Raw genomic sequence first — 19282 nt, forward strand, 5'->3', positions numbered from 1 at the left:
CTCTTCAGGACTGTTTTGAGTGCACTGACTGGGACATGTTTAAAGAGGCTGCAACCAACGGCGATTCCATCAACTTGGAGGAGTACACATCAACAGTGACCAGCTACATCAGCAAGTGCGTTGATGATGTGACCATCTCCAAGACCATCACTACACGCACCAACCAGAAGCCGTGGATGACTGCAAATGTGCATGTGCTGCTGAAACAAAGAGACTCTGCCTTCAGAACAGGGGACAAGACGGCCTTAAAAACAGCAAGGGCCAAACTGTCCTGTGCCATCAGAGAGGCGAAGCGCACACATGCTAAGAAAATCCACGACCACTTCCAGGACAGCGGAGACACCCGGCGCATGTGGCAGGGCATCCAGGCGATCATTAACTACAAGGCAACATCACCTGCTTGTGACCATGATGCCTCCCTCCCAGATGCGCTGAATGACTTCTACGCCCGGTTTGAGGTACAGAACGAGGAAGAAGGCGAGGAAGACCATCCCTCCTCCCACTGACCAGGTGCTCTGTCTAACCACAGTTGAAGTGAGGAAAACTCTATGCAGAGTTAACCCATGGAAGTCTGCTGGACCTGACAACATTCCTGGCAGAGTGCTCAGGGAATGTGCAGAACAGCTAGCAGATGTCTTTACAGACATCTTCAACATGTCCCTGAGCAGCAACGTTGTTCACACGTGCCTCAAGACAATGACCATTGTTCCCGTGCTGAAGAAATCTACTGTCTTCTGCCTCAATGACTATCGTCCTGTTGCGCTCACACCAATCATGATTAAGTGCTTTGAGAGGTTCGTCATGAGGCACATTAAGACCCAGCTTCCACCCTGCCTGGACCCCATGCAATTTGATTATCGTCCAAACCGTTCCACGGATGATGCCATCTCCACAACCCTCCATCTGGCTCTCACCCACTTGGACAACAAGGACTCATATGTACGAATGCTGTTCCTAGACTTCAGCTCACCATTCAACACAATCATTCCTCAGCACCTGAATAAGAAGTTGAGCCTACTGGGCCTGAACACCTCCCTCTGCAACTGGATCCTGGACTTCCTGACTGGGAGACCTCAGTCAGTCCGGACTAACAGTCCGGAGCCAGCTCCGGATAACTGGGGCCCCTCAGGGCTGTGTGCTTAGTCCACTGCTGTTCACTCTGCTGACTCACGACTGTGTAGCAATGCACAGCTCGAACCACATCGTCAAGTTTGCCGATGACACGACTGCGGTAGGTTTAATCAGCAAGAACGACGAGTCAGCTTATAGAGAGAAGGTGCAACGGTTAACTGCCTGGTGTGGAGCAAACAACCTGTCTCTGAACGTTGACAAAACCAAAGAGATGGTTGTGGACTTCAGGAGAGCACAGAGCGACCAATCTCCATTGATTATTGATGGAGCCTCAGTGGCGATTATCAAGAGCACCAAATTCTTTGGTGTTTATCTGGCGGACGACCTCACCTGGTCACTCAACACCAGCTCCATCACCAAGAAAGCCCAGCAGCATCTCTACTTCCTGAGAAGGCTGAGGAAAGCTCATCTTCCTTCCCCCATCCTGACCAAGTTCTACAGAGGGACCATTGAGAGCATCTTGAACAGCTGCATCACTGCCTGGTTTGGGAACAGCACCGCAAGACCCTACAGAGGATAGTGAGGGCAGCTGAGAAGATCATCAGAGTCTCTCTGTTATGCACATTTACACTACACACTGCAGCCGCAAAGCAAACAGCATTGTGGACGACCACACACACCCGTCACACACACTTTTCACTCTCCTGCCATCAGGTAAACGGTTCCAAAGCATTCGGGCCGACACATCCAGACTGTGCAACAGTTTTTCCCGCAAGCCATCAGGCTACTCAATACACAGAACTGAAAGAAAACTCTCTCTCTCTCTCTCTCTCTCTCTCTCTCTCTCTCTCTCTCTCTCTCTCTCACACACACACACACGCACACACACGCACACACACACACACACACACACACACACACACACACACACACACACACACACACACACACACACTCATTCAATGTGTGTTACTGAACTGTATAACCTGGACTTTACACTTGACACACACTCATTACCCATCTCAGCCCATTCCACCATCATTTATTTATTATTATTCATACTCTACCGTACTACACTGTTAACATGCTGTTTTTTGCACCTTTGACTCTATTATACCATTTACATGCTGTTTCTTGCACCTTTGACTGTTTCTTATTACACTATACTGTTATTATACTATACTGTATACATGCTGTCTTTTGCACCTCTTGACTGCTGCTGTTTTTTGCACTACACTGTGTCTGTTTATATTCACTCCTAGGTATAGTTTTTACAGTTCTCCTCGTACAGTACTGTATATTCAGAGTATACAGTAAGTTTACTAGTCGGCGCTATATCAGGTTTTCTGTCCTGTCTTGTGTTGTCTTGTGTTTTCTGTCTGCACTGTTTGTCTGTATTGTTTTTCGTCTGCACTGTTTGCACTAGGTTGCATTTGATGCACTTTATGTAGCTTGTTGTTGTTTTGTGTATCACCAGGGTTCCGGAGGTTTTTACTGTGTACTGTGTACCACTGTTTATAGTAGAAATGACAATAAAAGCATCTTGACTTGACTTGACATAAAAAAAAAAAGAAAAGAAAAAACAAAACTGAGCCCCCTGCTGCACCATGCCACCGCTGACCATGTTTGATTTGCACATTTTAATTTTGTGGTTTGTAATTGCAAAAAGCCATCAACAGGAACTAAATAAATGGAATGACGGTGCAGTTACTGATATCAATTAATTCTCCTTAGTGACTCGTTCAAAAAATATTCAATATGTAATGCACAACCTACCTACCCACACACACACACACACACACACACACACACACACACACACACACACTGGCACAGCCCCGAAGCTCCTGATGTCCCTCAAGCAGTGTAGTGACTCACTCTTTCCTCAGACCCGTCCTCCTCTTCTTGCTGCCTTTCTGTCCTGCTGTTTTTCGGTCTTTTTCACTCACTATAAATAATCAAATATGTTAAGCATTTCTAAATTTACATGTTCAGCTCCAAATAACACACAAAAGGAATGTTCCATCTGAAAAGCAGCATTAGATAAGCACTCTTTTAAAAATCCTTGAAAAAGACTTGAAGGCAGCGTCGCATGGATCCTTCATGAAGAAGCCAATTTCATGATTCTGCTCTCCAGATAAGTGTTCCAAGGCAATTTGCAAAACCATCAATCAGCCAAGATGTACTGCAATGCACACGCCACATGCCGAACTCATCGATCGTGTAATACCTCAAAACTAACTTGTTTATGTGGATCCGGACATGAGGACACATAAAAATGGTGTATATATAAATAGACTGGCACAAAGCTAAAAACAGGAGGAATGGTTTCTATGCTAGGCGCTTACTTCCCCAGCTCAGAGTTTGGTGTCAGACTGCACAGGAATAAGCGCTAGGTAGGAGGCATGGGAGGCAGAACTGTAAGAGTTTGAAACATTCTGAGAAAAAAAAAAAACTGTGTCTGGCTAAAGGGGCTAGAAGAATTAAAATCGCAATATAAATGTAATTTTAAACTACACAACAAAAGATTGTGTCCAGGGACCATTTATTTTTTGTATGAATTATCATGCAATTGTTTAAACAATTTAGTAAAACCTCAAATTTATCACCATGCAAACTTTAAATTAGATCTGCTTCATAAACGACATTTGTGGGAAACATTTCTTTTTCTTTGTTCATTTTATTGCTATGGAAATGTTTCAGTAAAGCCACCTCGTAAATAATACGGGAATTAACAAGCCGTATTGACAAAGATCTTACATTTAGAGGAGTTTAAAACCAGACTTATAATCCCTCCTTTGGGTAAAAAAAAGTGTAAAATGAGAAAATCATGAGAGGTGCTAAGATTCCCCCTGGGACACTGCACTTAATCAGGAAGCCTTCTTTCAAGGTTTTGCACTTAATTTCCTGCTTATTCTTCTTTTTCTTTCAGCTGCTTCCATCAGGGGTCACCACAGCAAATCATCTGTCTCCATACCCCCTGTCCTCTAGATCTGCTTCTTTCAAACCAACTACTTGGATGTCTTCCCTCACCACATCCATAAACCTCCTGTTTGCCCTTCTCTTTTCCTCAGCATTCTCCTACCGATATACCCCATGTCTCTTTTATGCACATGTCCAAACCATCTTAATCTAGCCTCTCTCACCTGTCTCTAAAACGTCCTACATGCGTTTTGTAAACTCATTTTACAAAACTCACCCCCTAACTGTAACTCATCCTCATCACTCCCTATGAAAATCTCAGCATCTTCAGCTCTTCCACCTCCAGCTCCACCTCCTGTCCCTTAGTCAACGCCACTGTCTCTAAACCATACAACATAGCAGTTCCCTTTCAGCTCCCAGAGAATGCTGAGGAGGGCGCTCTCCCTCGCGGCTCTGGCCCCACTGTTGCTGAGGCAAGGCGGCATCAGATGTCGTGGGGCTTGCAGACGGATCTGGCAGAGGGGCTTGGAGACGGGCTTGTCCCTTTCTCTACATTGACGACTGGTTGATATTAGCTTGATCAGAGCGTCTGGCACTCCGCCATCGACATGTCATTCTTTCCTGTATGAAGGAGCTGGGGTTAAGACTAAACGCCAATAAGAGAAAGTCACGAAAGTGAAAGAAGGCCAGTAACTCACTTTGAAGCAGTTCCAGAGGCTGTTTGGGATCATTGCAGCAGTGTCTAATGAGATTCCGCATGGCCTCTACAGTGGTGGTTTAGAGACAGAGGGTTCTCCCGCAAGAGCAACCCACTCTGCTCCATCAAGGTCTCATGGCAAGCCCTTCGAGCCTTAGATGTGTGGAAAGAACCTACGTTCCTGTCTCAAGGACCCGTTCAGGGCGCTCCTTGTCATCGCGTAATGCTAACATTAAAGGAGCAGTTTGCCTCAGGGTTGTCTCCATTAACCCTGAAAGGTTATGGTGCCCTTGGTTCCCCATGACCTGTCGTGTTGCAGGCATTCTATCCTCCTCCTTTTCAAGCCCCTGACCAGGAGAAGCTAACCGGCTGTCCAGTGCTCGCACTGTCCACAGGATAGACTGTGGAGGAAGTCAGAGCAGCTGTTTGTCTGCTGCGGCCCCTATAAAAACAAGGAGACTCTTAGTAGGTAGATTGGTCTGGTCTGGTCTCCCCACTCCCTTCGGGGTCAAGGCTCACTCCACTTGGAGTGTGGCAGCCTCTCAACCTGGTCCTCTGGAGTCCCACTCCAAGACATTTGCAATGCTGCTGGTTGTCCACCAGGCTGACCTCCATCAAGGTTCTATAACCTTGACCTTAGAGCCACTCTATCTGTGCTCTTACACACTAGGCAGGGATTGGTCACTGTTGCATGGTCGGACTCTCATTCCCAAAGCCTTGCGATGGAGCTTGTGTTCTTAAAAGGGAACGTCTCTAGGTTATGTATGTAACCCTAGTTGCCTGAGGGAACGAGCCATGCTGCAATTCCTTCTCCTTTTAGGAGCTAGCATCGGCTTCACCGCATGCGTTTTTTTTATGCTTCCTGATCGTGCTTCCTGGTTGCGTCTCTCCATTAGCCAGAATACACACGTGATTCAGAGTGAGGACAACGCTTAAGCATTCCCAAAGCGTTGTGACGCATTCTACAGACGGTCTCGTCACAGCCTGTCCATTACCACTGCAAACAGGAAAGGGCTCCGAGGTGATCCTTGATGCAGTGCCACCTCAGCCTTAAACCAGTCTGTCGTTCATACTGCACACGTCACTGCTGTCACACTGTCCTCATACCTGTCCTGCACCACCCTAACATACTTCTCTGCCACACCTGACGTCATCATACAATACCACAACTCCTCTCTTAGCACACTGCCGTACGCTTTCTCTAGATCCACAAACACACAATGCAACTCCTTCTAACCTTCTCTATACTTCTCCATCAACATCCTCAAGGCAAATATTGTATCTGTAGTGCTCTTCCTTAGATCCTCCCCAATTAGTGTACAAATTTGTGTACATTTCACAGTTCTCTGGGCTGTAATAGACAGCATAGCCAAAAGAAGAACAAGCAGAAATAATAATATAATAAAAGCATCTTCTTTTCTGTAATGTTCCTATTATTATATAATATTGTTCCTGTTATATTATTTAAGTATTGAAGCATTTTCACAGATAATTGAGAATACATTGACATGAGGCACGCACTAAATTTGCTAAAAACACTGGTAAAGCCTGATCACTGCTAAAGGCTAAAAATAAAAAAATAAAAAAAATAAAAAAAACACAATAGCTAACTGCTGTCAATCACATGTCAACACTCATAAAGTGATGACCAACTAGCAAATTAGCTACAGTTAATTAACTACCATTCACTTATTAATTAGCAACATGGTCAAACACTTTTTTAAAGTGGTGGAAAGTAGTGAGGTTTAAGTAAAAGTCTCCCCAAATGGGAATATTACATTAAAATATTTCCATTTGGAGAGACTTATTCTTAAACTTCACTACATCTCAAAGTCATATATCTTATTTTTTACTCAACTACAATTTTGAGAAACCAATCGTTCCTTTTTAATTATGAGTAAAAAAAAACTTAACTGGTCAAGCATGCAGCAATCCACCAATGGACCATTGTAGAGTGCATGCTTTGTTTTAAACTTGTTTTGATTACCGCTTGGTGGCATCTATTTACATTAACATAGAGTTCAACATCGGGTCAACAGCAAGCAGAACATTGTGATGGAAGAAACTCCTGACTCGAACTTGCCACAACACCCATGGCCTTGTTTGAGTGATTTTTTTTAAGTAGTTTTCATCAATTTATTAAATATCTATCAGTGTTTGTCTCATTAACATCATTCTATTAATAGATTGGTGTGCTAAAAGTAACATTAGAGTCTTTTCACATAAACTGAGTTGATTAAGCAAAGTCTTGTGACAAAATTTATAATAGGAACATTATAGCAATAATTAATCATAGTTCTTTGGATACTTCGGTACATTTGATGGAAAATACTTTTGTACTTTAACTCAATTAAAATTTAAAGGGAGCACTTATACTTTTACTCAAGTAATATTTTACTTAGTTTATCTCTACTTTAACTCAAGTACATGGTTAGTGCACTTACATTTAGAATTGCGGCATTTAGCAGACGCCCTTGTCCAGAGCAACGTACAAAAGTGCTTCATCCACCATTGCTTTTTAATGAGTGTGTACAGCCTTTTTACATACAGTACAGTACAGTTTGCAGGATATAACACTACACTGGTGTTTATTAATAGTCAAAAATATAAAAAAAAGAATAATAATAATACATTTTTAAAAATCTGTACAAAAAAAAAACTTTTAACCTTGCACAAACTTTCACCTAAAAATCGCTGTCAGCCTGTAGGGGAAACTTACTTCCAGCAAGTTTGGGGTGTCTAAAATGAAAACTGCACTGTCTTAATGTGGTGATCTACAGTTCATCACAGTGTGAGTGTACTATATTGCAGTGTCACGGACTGATTTTTTCTTTTCTTTCGTCTGCCTGCTGTTCCTAAAATCTGTGACAGTCAGCTGAAGAAGGGTAATGATGCTAAAAACAGGAGATCACCATTGTGTCTGATAGCAGCTGCATGCACTGATACTAAGACTGTAACATACACACACAGTGTTGATTTATATCAGCAACCTTGGCACACCAGGACAGCTAATATGTAACTCTGTAACATATTTAGTCGAAACAATTGACAGCATGGAAAGTCCTCAGAGTCGTTCAATGTAGCGCAGTGTACGGCAAAGCACATATACTCATGAGCAAGCTCCTTAACCTTAAAAGTGGGGGATTTGTGACTAGATAGCTATTTAGGTGCTTGAACCCTAGTTGAATCTAAGCCATGGTTTAAGTCTGCCAGCAGAGCATGTCATCATAGGGCATGTCAGAGAAATAAGACACAGCGCTCCTGAAGTGCTCGGCCCCAAGGTAGAGAGCGCATGGATGAGTAGCTATAGCCAAATCATTATGCTAACAGGAAAAAATACTCAAGTTGCTCATCTTCAAAGCATTCTAGGGGAAAATCTTGTAATAAAAAAATTACTAATGCACTTTGACAGAGGTATAAATGAATGACACTACTACAGAGGTATAAAGCAATGTGACAAGGCTAGCTGTTGAGGACAGGACATTTGCTGTCAATAGCTCCAAATTGTAAACCTGACAAAGGTTTAGGAAGCAGACATTAGCAGAAACTTCACTTTCTACCTCCTCGGAATAATTTTAAACTGCCGTTTGAAACTGAATAATTTTAAACTGCCATTCACTTAAGGTTATCTAGCAGAACACTAACAGGAGGTCGATAATACCACCCTTTTAAAAATAATTTTACTCTACGAGGCCACAGATGTGTCGCAAATCTGCTATTAAGTGTGCGTGCGTTTAAACAGATTAGTGCTAAGTCAGAATGCGAGATGGATCAACTCAGCACTGGGCAACACACCACCTGTGGCTGAGTAAAAATTTAACACAAATAGAATATCAGTGTAAAGTCAAATATTATTCATCTGTGCCTGACTTGTAAAGATTGCACGATGCTACAGGTGCAAAGGACAAAATGGACATGGAAGTGGGACTCGATTGTTGTAGGAAACATGAGATTATAAATTGTGCAGAAGCCACACTATGCGGATACGCTGGGTGTAAATGTGTATCTTAGAGGGCGTCTGTGTAATGCATGCCAGTCACAACATACACATGCTGAAATGCATATTCATGGACTACAGGGGAACACGAACGCTAACGATAGTGACAGGCAGAGGGCAGTACAGATGGCATGGATGTGCATACGCTGTGAGCACAATACTAATACAATGCTTTTGTTCATTCTTTTCATTTATACAGTGACAAGCCTAATGAGACTAAGCTTTCATTTACAACAGTGTAAACTGCAACATAGTACACAATGAAAAAACATACAAAAAAAGAATGTTGTGTTATTGTTATATCTGTATCCATGAATGACCGCTGTGGCTTACGAGGGTAATGAAATAGATCAAATGCAGTGAAGGATGAACAGATAATGCCTTTTAAATGAATACAAACACAGAGAGAACAGCAGATGGAGTATTCTTTTTTCTTTTGTGGTTTTTATTTTTTATTTTTTTGGAAAGCTTGCCAGCTTCTGATCTGGAACCCAGCAAGACAAGACAATTTAGCAAGTCACTCGAGTGGCATTATATGTTGAACTTGGCAACCCTGCTTATAAAGCAAACCTTCTCTTACAAAGTGGTGCTAGGCAACTATGTACTTATGTACTTATGTTTCTGGGTTGCAACAAATGTGATACCTTACACCTCACCCTTAAGGAAAAACAAAAAACTCATTGTTATGTTTTGAGAATGAAGGGTGCTGCATGTGATCACAAAAAACCCACAGTAAAATGCTATGGTGGGGTAATCATGGTATGATACAATCTCTTAAACCAAAAGAAACCGAATCTGGGTTCAAGATGGACAATTCAACAAGACATTGACAAACACTTGAATATTTCTAAAAGACCTGTTTCTAAAAGTAGAATATTTTGCAATCATTGCATTACCATGCCAATCTCCTATTAAAGAGGAACATACAAGTTTAGCAGATAGCAGAAGAATGCCCATAACCTTGGAAAACTAAAGATGTTTAGTCTCTCACTGGGCACCACTAGAGTTCTCCTACTGAATTTGATGGCTTATTATTATTATTATCCCATGGTAAACACCTGCATGTTTAGTGTACAACCTGAATGCAACACTTGGTCCATTGCCATAACTCATGGTAGTAAAAAGGTTCAATGAAATGGATTACAAATACAATTTCAGATTATATACTCACAGAAAAGATTTGACGTCCATGCCCCTGGTGCGTATTTGCCCCATCATGTGATCCCAGCTGCCCGGGTTGGAGCGGGACCGTGTCCCTGCGCCAGCTTTGTAGCGAGATGCCCCGGGTGCGGCTGGGCTGCCCCTTGCCCCCGGCCTTGTACCCCCCCGCTGCCCCCCGCCGCCCCCGGAGCTGCTGTGTAACTGCCCCAGGCTCTGTGAGGTGGCAGGGGGGTCGTTGGGCGGCGGAGGGGGCCGGGGGGTCAGGGGCTGCTGGAGGCTCTGCTGTCTGACGAGGGGCCGAGGACGGCAGGCCGCGGGTGCAATGTGCTCCAGAGTGGACGCTGTGGACAGTGGGGACGCGTCCCCAAAACTGCAGGCGACATACAAAAGATCGAAGGAGATGAGGGGTGTAAAGTGAGCAATGAGTTATGGGTCAGGAAAGGAATAAGGAAACTCAAGAGAAAGGGGGTTGATGGGATAAAGAAGAGAGAAAGCACGAGGGAAGGGTTGAAGAAAGGGGGAGAGAAATGTGAGATTGTAAAGAGACAGGGGAGAAACAGGATCGTGAGGATGAGGACAAATTGTCAAGAGTTTAGACACAGGAGAGTAGATAGATGACAATTTATATTTAAAGGGAAAGAAAACAGAGGAAGAATGCAGACATTTCAGGCAACGATGGATTGATGAAGAAAAAGAGACAGAGAACAAAGTTAAGCAGCAGCATCAAATAACCAACACAGTGATGAGGCTCAGAATGACTACAGATTGCTGGACATGTCTTCGAGCCGTCAAGAGATAGTTAACTAATCAAAATATGGGTTCTTTTTTCTACTCAAAAACTTCCATATACGGACTTCACAACGTGTCCACAGTTTTGCATACAATCCAAAGTAGACTGTCACTTTTCAATATTTCAGTTGTCTGTTTTGAATTGCAACTGTCTCCCTTATTTAATTAGTGGTTTGAAGTGGGAATATTTAAAGTCAATCTTTCAACTTGCTCTTCAGGGCCACAACATTGACAGAGCTAATCCATGTGCGATGTAACCAAACTGCTTTCTGTGTAAACACTGACTGAGCCGCTCTGACGACGTTAGGACTGTCGCAGAATTTAGCACCCTGTGGTTAAGCGATGCCGTATTTCTGTCACATCACTCGGGCAGTGCAGCAGCCCCAATCAGTGTCTTTTACAAAGTGAATTAATGTCAGCAATAACTCAGGCTCTGCCCTCTGAATGCCCTTCTCTCATTATATCACACAACAGGCGTAAAGAAAGAGGCTGCTTTTCCATTTTTCATAATGGTAAACTGGGGAATCGGATCAGGCTAAACAATCTAACACTGAGTACACAAGTATGTTGGATTGATTAGGTGAGTCAGTACTATCGCTTCTGAGTGCACTAGCAAGAACTGCTAATTCCATTTTTTAGGAACCAAGAAAATAAATAAATGCTCCATGTGGCTGTAGGGATAAGAATGGAAAATGCAGAAGGATGTGTGAAATGCTTTGATAAAAGGCACAGCTGGGATGCTTTTGTTGACAAATAGCAGGCTCTTGAGATTCAGCAATATGTCAAAATTACATTCCAACATCCTTAAAAAAAGAAATAAATCTAAGCTGACTTTTTGTTTTCTCATGGTTAATCATACCGTACTTTTTTCTTCTGTATATGACTCCAGGCTGTATAGTTGTCTCCAGCTAGCCAATGCTAAAAAATCTTGCTAAATTAAAACTTGCATAAACTATAACTAGCATTTTTTTAAACTTCACTTGATCTATTTCACATTCTCAGGTCATAAATATCATTAAGGAAGATCTTTGTTGTGCAGTGAGCTCAATAAAAAAAAATGTAGTTCTATCTAATAAATATCTGCAACTTATGTCAACAAGATTCCTGACAAATATCAATATAAATCCTTGTTAAAGCAGCCCGGGTGGTTTAAATGGTAGGGTGCCAGATTCACGTTGTGTGTTTGAAGCGCATGTGTTTTAACAATTTAATGACTTTTCTCGAGAAAATTGGAACGTTATTTCAGTAAATGTTTCTGATAAAAATAAAAAAAAAACAGTTCTTGCTAATGGAATCTGATTTGTTTTATTTGACTGTAACCTCCATAAATGTTATCAGAAGGATTCTTTTTTAACATAGGAATGTTTAGTGAATACCTCACATGCATCAGCATAAGGAAGTTAACCGTAAAAAAAAAAAAAAAAACAGTAAATAAATAAAATTTTTCTTTCACATATTGTTCATTCCTCCAGCCCAACGTTCTCCCGAGGAATAAAAAAATATTGCAAAAGCTCTAGAATTTCGAAGGTTTTCTTTCTTGCCAGCACAAACGAATGAAATGCAATGAGAGACTGGCGATGTCAGAGTAACTCATACAGTATCTTCCTAAAAATAGAACCCAATTACTAACATGGAAGTGGAGGAGAATGTGTTAGGAGAGAGAATCAAGAGCGCTGGAGGACTGAAGAAAAGAGTGAAGGCTTGGATGTGATAACGATAATAAGTATTCTGACAACATTATTAACACAGAAAGGAAATAAAATTTTGTTTTTTAAAAACCTCTGCTACATTTCAGGTGTCTTGCTTTTTACAAATTCATTACAATTCAGTAAGAAACTAAACGAGCTGGTGGCAGTTTAACACTTAATGCCTTTAATACGATCTCGATTAAAAGGATGATCTGGAAGTTCAAGTGACCCTGTGAATGTGCACTAACGCACTGATGCATTAACCTTTTTGCTTTATTCAGTGTGTATTTTAATGATAACTTAAAAACCTTCCAGTGTATTGCTATAAAGCTAAATATTAATGTTGAAAATGTGTGACTCGAATGTTTGCGCAAAACTGAGTGCATGCTTATTGCTTAACCAAACATATTTTCATTTCAGGAAAATATGAATCGAATCACGTGTGTGTGAAAAACCCACTCATTTGTTGGTCAGTGAGAATGTAATCTTTCAGGTTGTATCTTATATCTTGCCCCTATTGCTGTCACTCACTTGCTTGGCCTCAAGATGCCGGAGTGCATGTGGCTCTTGATGGTTTGCCACTTCCCAGCCTTGCTGCTTCCTGCCTCTACACTCCTGGAGCTGTCACTGCGACTGGGGCTGGCCCCTGTCCCCCCACCCGCCTCGCACTTCTCCAATGAGCCACTAAAAATGGCCAGGAGAACAAGAACGGGAGGGACGGGTGAACGGACGCACACAAAAAAAAAGACGGACAACAAAAAAAGGCAAAGAAGAAATACGAATTCATCAAAATCGACCAAACCAGAGACGAATCTTAGAGTCCCAGAGTCTGATGCCAATCCCCTGTCCTACATCACACAATTCAGCTAAACAATCCTGCAATTCTAAGAGTCTAACTTTGTACTTATTACAAATATAATTCATGTTAGTATAAACCATTTGCCAAAATATGTGGTCTTTTTTCCCTGCTACAGTATACTATTGTCATTCTTTAAAGGCAAAGAACATAGAGGAATATGGTCGGCATGGAAACAGTTCTTTAGAAAGTATGCACTCAGAATACCTGACTTCCCACCCTAAGCACACTACATGCATGCTCCTCTGAGCAAGACTCCAAACGCCTCCATCGATTATTAGCCAGTTTAATATATAAAATAAAGCCTGAACACTCTATGCCCTGAAACCTACATTGTAAGACTGACATAAGCATGTAATAGCAGGAGTCTTAATTACTCTTCTTTATTCTGATGAGGCCCAACATAAAAGATAATCATCTGGTTAGGTATGAGGCTCTTTGTTAGCATGCTTTTTGACTTGCTAGTGCTGAAGCGGTTAACTTACCATTTTTGTCTATATTTTGGAAACAAAGCTCCCACAAGCTCCCAAAAGCATCATCTCTTTCTAAAATATGTAAAAATATTATGGTGTTATCACTAGCAGCCCCTTGTCATAACAGCTGTCATAACATTTGATGCCATTCCTCACATTAGTCTGTGTGGTACACTTAATTTTTTTGCTCTTTTTTGCTAACTGCTGTCTAGCGAACAGATATTCTAGTGCAGTTTCGTGACTCATTAATATACTTTTTGTACGCTCGTTGAGTTGCTTCATGTCTAAGAATCGTCCTGAGAAGTTGTAAAATAATGGCATACAAAATGCCAAATTCACAAATACTTCTATTAAAACTTTATTTAAAGTAAATAAATCAATCAGACCTACAGTACATTGTCCTCAATATCCTTGAATGTGATATGATTGAATAATAAACCATGTTTATGGCACAGTTATGTCAGTCTTATGATGCAGGGATCGAGGTTCAACCTGGACATCACACAGACAACACAGTAGAGTCACACAGAAGCAGGATTGACAGATCCAGGACAACCACGGGGCACAAAGCTTCAGATCAACACACACAACTCAACACGCAATGACTCAGACGCTGAAATATATAAATCAATAAATAAATAAATAACTTCATAGCTTAAAAGCAGAAGTATGATGCCACCTCAAAACACACTGCAGCATGACAAAAGGTTCCTGATTACATAAGTGTCAAAGGCTAACAGCTATGTTCAGTTTAAGTGTGATTATTCTGCAAATATGTCAAGCTTGTCAGTTTGTTTTTTGTTTTCACACTAAACTTGTGGTATCTGGGTGATTTGTAAATATGTTTTATAGAATGTAATGACACTGAAATGCTGCTCCTCATTAGACGTATGAGGCTTAATTTAATGAGAATGCTACTAAAAAAAGCTATATGAAGCTAAAATTGGAAACGAAAAATAAAGAAATAACATATACGGTTAGAAGGTAGAAGGGTTGTTTTTTAATCCTTTAAATCAAATTTTATGTGTATGTGACAAATAAAATTTGATTTGAACGTTTAAAAAACAAATTGGGACATAGTGGAGGGTAAATGCACATAAACACCACTCTCATATCATGTAAAATGGTCTATGTCTCTGCTTTGAGAAAATCTAATAAGATGTAATTAGACAGGTATAATGCTGTCAGTCAAAATATTTGAAGGCCTCGAATGTTTAGGGGTTTACCCACCGTATCCCCATTGCAAAATGAGTGTTATGGGCCAGTATAGTGCGGAAAACACACAGATGGAAACAAAACAACACAAAACACAATAAAACCTGCAAGGAAAAGAAACAGGATTGAGGAAATTTGTATTGCAACATTGATGTGGCACTACAGCTCTAAGGTCAGGGGTCAGGGCAGTATGGATTAGGGGTTAGAGTTAGGAGGATGAGAGGACATCAGAGTTCATAGAGTTGTAAAGAATTATTATATTGTATTTTATTGTATTTTGTTGTTGTTTTTACAGACTCAAGAAAAAAAAGGCTATGGCACTTCCAGCTCCTTCCCTAAGGCTATTTGTTTGTGGGTAAACAACAGTCAACTCTCAAACATTAGCAAGGGAAGGTAAAAGGGTTGGAACTGGTCTAGGAGCTGATCTGGAACTTGAACATTTATTTCATTTGAATTTCTTTTTACAGAATTGCCTTTGGTCAACTGAATCACAAGCTAATATGTTCAAATTCGATGTTTGGGTTCCTACTGTCTAAGATTTGGCTCCCAACCCTCCTTTGGAATGTATTCACAACCCCCTCACTTTTTTCAACTGTGTTATATTGCAGCCTGACACTACAATTTTGTTCCAATTAATCTACACTCAGTGCGCTATAATGACAAAGTGAAAACGGAAAATTCCAGAAATGTCTGTAATAAAAAAAATAAAATGAAATATCACGTACCTGTATGTACATGTATTTAGAGACCATTTGCAACAACACCTGAAAAATAGCTCAGCTACTCTCTTGAACATTGCAGAGATGTTTCTATACCCTGATTAGAATTCATCTGAAGGAAAAAGTTTATTGATTGGATGTGATTGAAAAGGCACACGCCTCTCTATAGAAAGCTTTACAACTGATAATGCATATTACAACAAAAACCAAGCCATGAGGTCAAAGGAACTGCCTGAAGAAGCAAAGCACAAATGTGGGAAGGCTACAAAAAAAATTGCTGCTGCATTGAAGATTTCCAAGAGCACAGTGGCCTCCATAATTCTCAAATGAAAAAAGTTTGGCACAACCAGGACTCCTCCAAGAGCTGGCCAGGAAAATGAAGCAATCAGGGAGAAGGATCTTATTAAGAGAGGTGCCCAGGATAATGACGTTCCCTTTCAGGAACTCGAGCAGCATCAACAATGCTTTGGGAATGCTTCTGTGTGACCTGCTATGGAGGCTGGTTGAGGGAGCTATTACAGGGGCTGACTATGTCTGAGAGCTAAGTCATGCCACAGACCTAGCTCTCAGGGCCACCAAGGAGACTGCTAGGGCCATCGGCTGGTCCATGTCAGCCCTGGTAGCCACAGAGAGGCACCTCTGGCTTACTCTGTTAGACCTTTCTGACAGGGACATAGATTTTCTTTTGGACGCCCCCGTAGTTCCCATTGGCCTGTTTGGCAATGGCGTAAATCGAAGGCAAATATTCAATCGGTGGCGTTATGGCCCCATGTAGTGTTTCAGGGCACAGTGATCTCCAGCGAGTGCCTCCCTCAATTTCTGCCCGGGAACATAGCTGATTGGGGGCTCGTTGCCTCTCAGGAAGCCCCTACGGTGGCCGCATGGCACGGCTGCTAAGGGGTGTACCAGAGTGTTCCTCTAACAGATTATCTGGCAGCCTGGAAACACCTGCCAGACTTATCTCAATATGTCCTGCACACTGTAGAAAGAGGCTACTTGATTTAGTTCGGGGGGTTTGTTCTCCCTTGTTCAACGGGGTGTGTCCCACTCTGGTGGGACCCGAGCAGGCTCTGCTCATGAAACAGGAAGTAAACACTCTCTTAGGGAAGGAGGCCATTGAGGTGGTCCCTCCACTAGACAGAGATTCCAGGTTCTACACCCGGTACTTCATATTTACCAAGAAGGATGGGGGGCTGCATCCGATTTTAGATCTACGTCAGCTGAATCACTCTCTATTAAGACTCAGGTTCAAGATGCTCACCTTGAAACAGGTCACGTCTCAAATCAGGTCGGAGGACTGGATTGTCACGATAAATATGAAGAACGCTTATAGTCAATAAGCGTCCCCGCTCTTTTCGGAAAAGTAAGTAGAACGTAACCTAGAGACTTTCCCTTTCAGTAACTCGAGCTTTGGGAATGAGTGTTGTTATTGAGATTGGAATGGGTGTCCAATAACCATGTTTTTGTTAGGATATTGTTGACGTAGCTTGAGTTCCTGAAAGGGAACTTCTCTAGGTTATGTATGTAACCCTGGTTCCCTGAGGAAACGAGAAACTGCGTCTTCATGCCGCACTCCATGCATCCCTGGGAGCGGTTCCTTCACTCTTGAAGCTAGCGCCATCTACACCAGATGTGTTATTATAGCTTCCTGGTATTTATGTCACTCTGGTGGTGACTTCACGGCGTTCTGTTGGACTATAACAGATTATAACGATGTGAAGCCCCCATGAGCCACTCATCACCTGCCCAAAACCCTGCCAAAGGTAAAGCATGATAGTGGCAGCTTCATGCATCGGGGGTGTTTTTCTGCAGTATGGACTTGGCAAGGGTTGTGATACTTCCATTTTATAAATTTTTTTATGTACAAACATTTCTAGAATTCTGTGTTACCTATGTGGGGCACTTACTGTAGATTATAAGGAAAGAAAAATAAATTTGAATGATTGTATTACCAGGCTGCAACATAGAACAAATGGAGAACATAGAACAAAAGTCCTAAAATACCATAAGTGTGATCACTACAATCTCTTCACACCTGAATTGTATCTTGTCTGGTTATCACTTTCCTAATTGTGATCACCTGTGGCTAATTTCTCCATATTAACTTGTGTATTTATATCATCTGTATTTCGCTGTGCACAATTTGCTCATCTGTACCAATACTATATACTTGTTTTGCTATTTTTTTAGGGTCATGCCGTAGATTATAGCAATTAATGCCTCATGTTGTCCGAAGTTAGGGCTAAATTATGGCTTGCCATATGCATTGTGTCGCCAAAATAAATTACATTTAAATTTAAAACACGGTTCATGTAAACACTATGTGCTTATTTTTACATAATGCCAAAGCTGTTTCGTTTATACTTTCACTGAATAAATTTTTAGGTGAATAATATTAAAACTTCTGGCCCTCCTAGTTTCTCAGGCAGCAGTGCTGGCTCATCGTTCAGCTCCAGATGTTGGAGAGACGAAGGTGCTAATTAAAAAGGCGCTCAGGAGAAAATGAAGGGGAGGCGCCATCCTTTTTTATCCCAGGGTTCTCCATCTAGTATAGCCCGCTTTCAATTAGAGGCTGATTTACCCGGAGAGCATGGCAAGCTAACAAGAGAGAGAGAGAGAGAGAGAGAGAGAGAGAGAGAGAGAGAGAGAGAGAGAGAGAGAGAGAGAGAGAGAACTCTCCTTCTCTCCATCCCAGATAAAAAGCTCAATTAAGCAATTAAAACAGGAAGCCAAGAAAATTTGTAGCTAATCCTCCAGTTCTCTTCAGGATCAGCAACACTGTATGTCTGCTATGACCGGCCGGATAAAGTCCTCTATAGTGTGCTTGAAATGTTTATGAATCACTGCGTATATATGATGACACAAATGGCCTTTAAAAAATGTCCATGAACTCCTGTCAGGGAATTTAGCCTTCCATGTTATATTACATTACTACAGTTACAAGACTTCTTGTAAGTGACTTGTAGTAGTCCTGCAGTGGAGATTATAATAGTGTATGAAGGTATTCGTAGTGGTGGACCTGTACTGTTGGACCGGAATCAGACCCGAATGCTTAGTTAAAAGTGTCTGATTACTGTAAGACAAGAAGGATATAAACATGTTAACAGGTTCACTGCAGCCCTGTCCTGACACACAGAGCAGCAGACATACACTTACTTGGGCGTTAGACGTGGATCTCCATATGGAGCATAAGGAGACATGTTCAAGAGAAACTCTTTAGGAGGGTATGAGCTCCACCGTTGCTGAACATTGCTGCTGTCATTGTTGTTCCAAAAGTCCCTGTCTAGATCACTATGGGCAGAGAGAGAGAGAGAGAGAGAGAGAGAGAGAGAGAGAGAGAGAGAGAGAGAGAGCGAGAGAGAGAGAGAGAGAGAGAGAGAGAGAGAGAGAGAGAGAGAGAGAGAGAGAGAGAAATCACTGTTCTTCAAATTGTAAATTATTCTTTAACAATACCTTCATTGTCTTTGTAAACTGTTAAATCATAATATCACTCAGAACAATACATATAAAAGTCTTAGGCTCTTGAAAAAAAAACACAGGACTCAATTAAAAACTAAAAACTTTACAGTCATAAATCAATTTTTAAGGAACTTTCTGATCATCTTCGGTTTGAAAAATCAGACTTTGCACAAATATAATAACTGCTATTCATCGATGCTAATTTGCTTACACAATCACTTTTCCTAATAAAAGA

General features: G+C 41.4%; 1 protein-coding gene across 4 annotated transcripts in view; it reads right to left on the bottom strand.

The window, feature by feature from the left end:
• syt7b (synaptotagmin VIIb) overlaps positions 1-19282 on the bottom strand; it is a 137365-nt gene that overhangs the window by 24274 nt on the left and 93809 nt on the right. For 2 of the 4 annotated variants that reach the window (XM_083558306.1, XM_083558307.1), the window contains exons 4-6: positions 18745-18879; positions 12857-13009; positions 9859-10218 (exon numbers count right to left, since the gene is read on the bottom strand). In XM_083558306.1, the coding sequence (XP_083414432.1) occupies positions 9859-10218; positions 12857-13009; positions 18745-18879 (648 nt within the window). The remainder of the gene's footprint in view (positions 1-9858; positions 10219-12856; positions 13010-18744; positions 18880-19282) is intronic. The other 2 variants (XM_083558309.1, XM_083558308.1) reach the window with 1 other exon arrangement.

The sequence above is a fragment of the Silurus aristotelis genome (assembly GCF_946808225.1).
Source record: "Silurus aristotelis genome assembly, chromosome: 13".
NCBI classification, from domain to species: Eukaryota; Metazoa; Chordata; class Actinopteri; order Siluriformes; family Siluridae; genus Silurus; species Silurus aristotelis.